The 8935-nt window shown below is 40.4% G+C and overlaps 1 protein-coding gene across 1 annotated transcript in view; it reads left to right on the forward strand.

Annotated features, from left to right (window-relative positions):
• Window positions 1-2362: 2362 nt before the first annotated feature.
• lin7c (lin-7 homolog C (C. elegans)) overlaps window positions 2363-8935 on the forward strand; it is a 12366-nt gene continuing 5793 nt past the window's right edge. The window contains exons 1-3 of the mRNA XM_031587175.2: window positions 2363-2507; window positions 3749-3867; window positions 7995-8066. Coding sequence (XP_031443035.1) covers window positions 2471-2507; window positions 3749-3867; window positions 7995-8066 — 228 coding nt within the window. The 5' untranslated portion in view covers window positions 2363-2470. The remainder of the gene's footprint in view (window positions 2508-3748; window positions 3868-7994; window positions 8067-8935) is intronic.

The raw sequence follows: 8935 nt of genomic DNA on the forward strand, positions 1-8935 counted from the left end.
CAAAAGTACTTTGCCCGAACAGCTCTCTTTACATTTTTAAACAATAATATTATCGGGTTTAAAGGACAAGAATACCATATCCTTATTTCTGAGAGGAGACACTTGTAAAGGTAGGTGGTGGATAAAGAAATAACTTCAGGCTTCAGTAATGTCTCAGAACACAACTAGTTAGTAACGGCAAGGCCATTACTGAAGCCGTCTGCAAGCGGAGGTGGCGTGGCGGCTGGCTAACTGGACGAACAGGCATGCTATGCATGAAGAGGTGAATGGTTGCACCCAGCGAATACTTTTCTAGACACCCAAAGCACTTTGTGTACAGTACATTTCACAGGGTACCCATTACTCGAATATCAGACGTGTAGCACCCACCGGGATGATGCAATAGCCGACATATTGAGCCAACACACTCACCACATGCAGAGAATTAGCCATGTGGTTGTGCTTGGGTAAATTTGGGTGCCAGAGGCCCAGGTTGAGACTTGGTTTTGGACATTATGATGTGTGTCTCAGTTGGGACCTCGGTTTACATGTCTTCTGAAGTTCAGAGCACATGACTCTGGCTAATGGATATTGAATTATGGGTTGGTAAGTATTTAATACCACACAGCAACACATGATTGCACATCACACCAACGAGACCAGGGGAATTCAAACAAAAGTCACCCATTGCAATTGAAGACAAGAGTCATGACAACTCCATACTGCAAAAGAAGATTCAGACAAGGATACAGACAAGATATAAAGCCTGGGTGTATTAGAAACATCATATCTGTAACATTCAAAACAAATGTTTCAAATGTCATTATGCCAAATGTACAATGAGACAGCTATAAAACATAACACATATAAAACAAAGGACCTCAGCATGAGACAAAAATGAAACTACACAAGTTAAATAAAAAACACTAATACAAAATCTCTATTAACCTGATAAAGACTACAATTCTATATTAAAATTATTTCAGGAATACCTTTCTTTTTTTTTAAATCATCTGCAGAGACCTCCTCCTCCTTTTGCCAATGGGCAATTCATGTGAGCAAACACATGGGCAGGTTTATGACAGTGAAAAGACCACTCAATCAAATTGTGGATTACCTCTAATCTTTCCCAGACCTTCAAAATTAGAGTAGTCTTCATAATGACCAATCAACAGGACTTCAACTCTGGGACAAGTTAGATGTGTCCAAATATAGGATTGCATACCAAGCAATCCACCGTTCAAAAGGCCTGCATTGGTTAAGCACTCATAACCTATTTGAATTTAATAAGTAAGGCTGGTCTCAAATATAATCAGTCTTTGTAATATGATTGAAATTACTTATTCAGTCACCGTGAATCTGGCTTGATCTAGTGCAGAGCCCAGAAGGCCGGGACCTGGTCTGTTTGAAAGTAATTTTTTTGGTCCTTGAAATATTAATTAATCTGACCGGTTTCAATTCAGACCCTGACCCATAGATGTTCAGCAGATTATACTGCAGGATCATTACTTTCATAAGTGGGTGAAAATCAGTTATGTGAAATTATCTGTATTTATTTTTTACATGTTGGTCAAAAAGTACTGCCTTCCGTCGCCTCCGGAGAAATGGTCTCCATTCTGTAGCAATTTGTCATTGGTGTCTGTGATGGTAAACATCACATCATATTGGTGATATACGATCCTAATCTAAGTGGGCTCAAAGTCAGCTGGGAACTGTGCTTTTTACAATGGATACACCTGGTAAAGAACTTGTATGGATAGAGTGACCTGAATTAAAGGCAGTATTTCACATTAATAAAGCATTAAATGCAACATTAACATCACTTGTAGTTTATACACTTAACTGAATGGTTTAATCATGTTACTCATGACATGAATAATGCTGGATTAAAGTGCAATTAATCACAACTAATCTCAGCACAGGTACACATGGAGAGAATGCTGATTACAGGCTATTCACCTGTCCATGAAATGTTTACACTTATTTCTGTGACCAAATACTTCTGTACGAATTCATAGTTCATGATTCATGATTATCTAAAAAAATGTATAAACCCAAACACTCAGAAATAAACAAAGCAGGAAAGTGCATGCCTCTCCATAGGAGGGTGGTGTACTGGGCGTGCACACCCCATCCACAGTAAAAACAATTGCCCTGTCACAACCTTGATTCTAGATCAACTAGGCTACGCATAAACTGCGCAAAATACATTTGTGAAATAGTTGCAAAAAATATGTCAAACTGCAGTAAAAACATACATTATACATTTAATGACTGGGTATAAAACATATTAGCCATCTTAATACTTATGCTGCGCATTTTTCCCAATGGTATGGTAGATGAGTATGCCCTTCCTGTGCGCAAACTTAATGTTTCTCAGTAGACTCCATAATCCCTGGTTTATCACTTGCTAGGGTGCTTAACAGCACAAAGATAGAACGGACCATTGATTGAGCGGTTCCGAAGGAGAAACGGAATAATTCAGGCTGAAATGGCCTCATTAGGAGAACCTGTCCGGTTGGAAAGAGGTAAACAAGAAAACAAATCCGTAGAATTATATTGTACATTGTGAACTAGGCGAAGTTAACGTACCTTCCAGCATTTTGTTTGAGAGGGAGAGTCGTTGAGGCTACGCTGACTGGCAGGCTAACTAGTTAGCCATTGTAGCATAGCTTATTGGGTAACCGCCTGTCTCTACTAACTCACACAGAAAAATCCAATTGCTATATGTGAAATTTGTCTCGGAACCTGTCGTGTGATCCTTATAACCGATACGGATTATCCAACATTTGCAAGGGAAAAAGAGACGACAGACGTGTAACTAATGTTGATAGGCTTGCTAGCTAGATCTCGCAAAGTATCATAGGATAGTACCCATAGCTACAATGGAAAGAGGGGCTGGTTAGCTAGCTATGTCACAGCACCTAGTTTGCAAAGGTGTACACGCCAACTCCCTTGTCATCCATATTTCAAGTCTTTACTATCTTAAGTTATTTTAACAGTTAGTTCTGTCATGAAGTTGAGTGTTGCCAGCGATTTGATGCACATGTTAGCATTGTCATTATTGTCGCTGATTATTCTCGGTCTAGCCGGGGACCTCTGCTGTGTTTATTGTTTACAAACCACGACTTGCCAACAAGTGAATACTTTTTAAATCCTCACTGTTACCCCCTTAACTAATACATTTTTGTACCAAACTGTTCTTGAACTCATAAACTCATAGTTTCACTTAGATTCGATTCATTGTTAGCTTGTCATTAGCTAGCTAGTTGGCGTCTTGTGAGCCAACATAACAGGCTTATGCTGTGGTTATGTAATGCATTGCTAAAGTGTGTACCATACACAATGTGTGTGTACGCTACCTCTCTGTGATAACGTACATCTAGTTGATTTACCTTTGAAGCACAAGTTGGAAAGAGTATGCGTCCTATCCTTAATTTTAGTTGAGTCCGCTGTTCGTGTTCTACACTATTCTTAAATCGTTAGGATAATGTTCTAATGGGAAAACCACAACCCTACACTCCCGAGATTCGATTCGTCAGATTCGACAGTGAAATAGTTGACTTTGGATCGAATGTTCTAAATATGATAAACATGATAAGGGAGATGTACCAGTTTAATACAAAAACATAAAGGAAATAAAGTTGTCAACTATTTGTGAGTAAACCAACTTGCAAGACCTGTGAAATTGATCACATATTACTTTTAGGGTACTCCGTGGTTGTGGGGCGCCACTCTCTGAAGTCAGTCTTGTTCTCCCTGTCCTCAGATATTAACCGAGCCATTGAACTACTGGACAAGCTTCAGAGAACCGGAGAGGTTCCACCTCAGAAACTCCAGGCTCTCCAGAGGGTTCTACAGAGCGAGTTCTGCAACGCCGTCCGAGAGGTATGAATCCCACGCTGACTCTAAACTCCCCACTGCATGTAAACAGTGCAGATACACACTAACATGAAACTTGGGCAAAAGAAACGGCATTAAAGCCATCAGTATTTGACGGATGGACATGTGATTGAGACTACACGGCTGTGTCATAAGCTTGTCTGTGATTAAATGTATCACGTAAATCCCTGTGACTGCATTGAACTGCTTTCCTTAGCATAAGTGGTCAGCTGTGCTACTTGGGATGCACAGATTTCACCAAAGTTCCTGTCTAAACAGAAAGTGGAAGTCCAAGATCACCCCTAAAGTTTCGTGTGCACGCTTGAGGAGCTTTTCAGAATTTAGAAAATTTCACTGAATTCAACGAAGAGTAATTAAGAGTAATCAAGCTATAATCAAAGACTGCGCCTTTAAGCGGCTCCATCTGGGCAGTCTGTTTTAGTAGAGCTATGAAAGGAGTTTACATTTTTAGGTGCTCAAACATTCATATAACATCAAATCTGTGTTATGTGTTGATCTGTGTTATACAATGTGAACATTTCCACCAACTGGTCTGCTTTATCAGAAAGAGTTTAGCATAGAAGATAGGGGTGGGGGGAAAAAATCGATTTTTCGATTTCTCTCGATTCTCTCTAGAACGATTCTGTCTCGATTCAGAAAAGTTCATAATCGATTTTTTTATAAAATAAAATAAATAAATAAAAAATGAATATTTTTTTTTATTTTTTTTTTTACACATTCATTTTGTGTTGAAATGCAAGCTGCATCGATTATTGCATTTTTCATAGAAAGTCATAATTGTGACAAGGACACACTTTTTCTCTAATAAAAAAAATAGATCTGTTGATTTTCTTTAATTATCAAACACAAAGTAGGAAGTGATTTGAGACTCTGAGTAGCAAACTCAAATGTTTTAAAAATCGAGATGCATCGATAATCGTTTTATCGGTTTAGAATCGATAATCGGTTTAGAATCGAGAATCGGTTTAGAATCGAATCGTTGACCTCTGAATCGGAATCGAATCGAATCGTGAGGTGCCAAGAGATTCCCACCCCTAATAGAAGATGTTTTAATTTTCAGTGGAAAGTTAGGGAGGCCCTCTTTCTGTTTGTCAAGCAACTTTGGTGGGTTATTTGTGAAAGTCAGGGCTAAGTTTTTGAGGCGTGAGGTCTTTGGGCTTTTAACTGAGAGGAGAAGGAGTTAGCGTCAAAGCCTTTCTGGATTTTCCTGCAGCTACACCTGCAGTCTGTTAAAGAGTTAACTACCCAGGCTAATGGAGGATAAGGTGCGGGTGAGAATAAGAAGCTCTCCCATGTTGTTCTGTGGTCTGTTTCTGTCTGTCATATGAAATGCTAAAAATGACGTGATCCCGCAATGTTGTTGGCAGCAGCCTTCCCTTCCCTGCTGGTTGATCATCTGTCACTGTTCTCTCCCAAACCAGAGAGAGCGAAAAAGAGAAAGAGAGAGGCAGAGGCACAAATTGAATCTGAAAACTAGTTGTTTTGTTAGTCTGTTGGTCGGTTTAGTTATTTTTTTTTTGTGTATGTTTGTTTAATTTTTTGTTTTGTTTAATTGCAAAATAACAACTCCAGAGCTCTCAAGCAGCTTGAGTGCTGTAGATGGTTAGTGCCTGATAACGTTATATTTTGCTCTGCCTTCTTTGTGTGGGGCTGTTATTGGGGGTATTTAGGGAGCTTCTGAAGGCAGGCTGCATTTTGCTACAGGGCAGCAGACACTTTGTGTCTTAGCCAAACTTTAACTAAGGGAAGCCACGGTTCCCTCCACCCATTATGGGAGTATTGCACTGATGGACTGAGGGAGAGGTTGGTGTGTGTTTAGTGGTCTCTTAAAGGTGTAGCAGGGGACTGTAATCCAACACAGTTTTTGGCAAATTTAGTGAATTGCTCTAGCTGCAGTGTGAGTGTGTATTAAGAAAAACTCCAGTGTTCTAACACAGTCCTGGGGCTGCAAATGGGGAACCAACACAGGGGCTCGACTAAGCCGTTAACAATTCCAGCCAATAAACACGTTGATTCTGGAGTACGGAAGGGAGGGTGTAAACTGATTAGCTGTTGAGCACAGCTGTCAACATCCTTTTGCCAGAATTGCGTACCTAACCTTTAAGATACAACTGTGGCTTAAATCTGTCACTCTGGTGTAGGGAGTCGTAGTCATACAGTGACCGTGGTTACATGCATTCGAATAACCGGCTTAGTCGGACTGAAATCGAATTATCCGTTTCATGTAAACACCTTTGCTCGACTATTTGCGGTCCGACTACGATCCGATTAACACCCCTGGATAACTCGATCCGATCCGGTTGATAATTCGACTATCGCGGCATGTAAACGGTGAATTGGATTAGTAACTGGACTTTGCGTCTTTGCGCATGCTTTGAGTTTTGTTCGGTTATCTGGCGCTGAAAAAAAACACGAAAAAGTACTGTCAAGTCACTCGGCTATTACCTGACCAATACCTGTCAAACTCGGTGATAGTATTCACAACTAATTTGTCCTTCATTCTATGAAATTTGGTATTGCACCTGTGAGGCAAGCGTGAGTTGAGTTTTGTTCAGTTATTTGGCGCTGCCCTCTAAAGACAGAGACGTGAAAGGTAGATTTTCCCGTTGCAATGCCTTCCTTTATAGACAACAACGATCATACACTCCCATTGCACTTAAACAACCACACTCAAACGAGGAGATATTATATCAATTAGCCTATTAAGTATTGTATTAATTGCACAGAGTTCCAGTGGCGCATGCAGCCGTACGCACTGTGCGTACCTTCTGCTACGCGAGAAGATTATTTTTTTTTTTTTTAAATTTAAGCGTTGACGATGCAGATACAGAGCTGGAGCTGTGGAGACAGCTAAATGAGTTACAGCCAAAACGCAGTGAGCTTTGTCAAGCCCTGGAAAGTTCGGCAAATTTCTACCCATACATTCATTGCGTCCTGAAGGTCTTGTTGACAATACCCATTTCCACAGCGTCTGCTGAGCGGTCATTCAGTACAATGAGGCGTCTTAAGACATATCTACGAAGTACGATGACTGACAAAAGACTGACTGGACTTGCTCTCATGAATATTCACACAGATTTGGAAATCGACAGCGAAGAAGTACTAAAACAATTTGATGCAACTGGCAGAAGGGCAATGCGTTTTGGCTGTAACCCATTATTTGCGCGCGCGTGTGTGTGAGAATGTGCGTGCGTTTCTCTCGCCTTTTATCTTTCACCTTTGAATAATGTAACTTATAAACACGTCGGCCCAGCAGAAACAAACAAACAAACAACGCGATGGACAACCCAAGAGGCAACACGCATTGCTGGACCGATGAACAGACGCGATTCAGGCTCAATCAACTGTTGTTGTTGTTGGTAGTGGTGAAGAGGTCAAGCGGAAATGGCTGTATCACCACTAGTTGTAATGAAAACAGTGCCACCTATCGTATCGGATATGACATGCTTTCGGCCAATGATTCGATTTATTCACTGCCATGTATATTAGGATAAAAGCAGTTGCCCCAAAAGATAGCATAGTCCGACTAAAGCAAGATTCGAATTATACCATCATGTAAACACACTGACTATCAGCCAAGAAACCAAATAATGGCTGCTGTTGCTGTTGTCCCAGTAATTTATGGCTGTGGTCCATCAAGGGACCCCCAGTATGGTCAGGCCAGCAGCAAGGTTGTTCGTTTCCCGCTCAGCTGCTTAGTCACAGCAGTATGGGGAAAGGGCTTCCTTATCTGTTTATATCGTGTGTTTGGGACCCCTGCAGTTAGTTTGACGGTGAAGTTTTTAAGAGAGGACTTCACGTGCGCTGATATCCATCTTAACCAAAATAGAGATGAGCTAACTAGTGCAGTACCTGATGAATTCAATTAAGAGCAATTTGATGTACACATTCATTTTTTATTTTTTTATTAGTCACTATGGACATCTTGTTTCAGATGTCCATAGTGACTGACTGACTATAAAATGCACAGGTAAATTAGTCGGTGTGAGCTGTTAAGTCTGACGCAGGCATTATTGAGCAGAATCCCTGTTAAGCAGTCGGGTCTTGTCTCTCTCTCCTTCTCTCTTTCTTTCTCTCTCTCTCTCTATCTCTCTCTCTGTCTCTGTCTCCAGGTATATGAGCATGTGTATGAGACGGTGGACATCAACAGCAGTCCGGAGGTGCGAGCCAGCGCTACAGCCAAGGTGGGAACTGCTTTAAGGTGTCATTTTAAATACATGGAGCAAAAAAGGAGAGGTCACACTTGTGGAACATTAAGTTTAGCTTGTTTTTAGATTTTGTATTAAGTTTGTTTCCTTAGAAAACGTGGCCTTTTGTTGGGCATTGATTACTTCATATTGAAATGTCTGTCTGCCTGTACAGTGTTTCCCCTAGGTTTACAGCTTTGGGGGGGGGGGGGGGTCCGGCGCGGCGTGGCGCGGCCACCGACACAAACACTTGAACTATTGAATTTAACTAAACATCGAAACATGTCTTTTTATGACAATTTTCCATATCCAAGTGTGCAGCTTTTGTCACTGCAGTGTATCTTTCTGGGCTTCTGGAAGATTTTTTTTTTAGATATTTGCGGCCTAAAATTCCTGATTTTGCGGGAGCTTTTCCAAAAAGTTGCGATGAAACTTGCTGTGTTTTTAGGTGTTTGTTGAGATGAAATTGCGGTAGCAAGTGTAATTAGAGATACAATTTTTTCTCTTTGTAATTATAATTGAGTTATTTGTTGAAAAATAACTGATTAATAAACAAACATTAATTCATCAAGAACAAAACTATAAAGAAATGGTCCTCTTAATAACTTTACCAATATGCCAAACTAAAGATTACCAGGACTACAAAAATTTAGCAAAATAGGCTTTCCTTATCCACAACGAAGTGCACCTGTTGGCAATAACAAAAGGACCATCAGTAAGACTGAATACAATGTTATGAATGTCTCATCCTTCATATGACGAAAACAGCCTGTCTCACTGTGATCTGTCTCGTCATCTGAAGTCCTGCCTGCGTTTCTGCCGTTCTCATTATATGCTTATCAATCTGTTTTGCTATCCTTGTTTAT

The sequence above is a fragment of the Clupea harengus genome, chromosome 20, assembly GCF_900700415.2.
Source record: "Clupea harengus chromosome 20, Ch_v2.0.2, whole genome shotgun sequence".
Lineage (NCBI taxonomy): Eukaryota > Metazoa > Chordata > Actinopteri > Clupeiformes > Clupeidae > Clupea > Clupea harengus.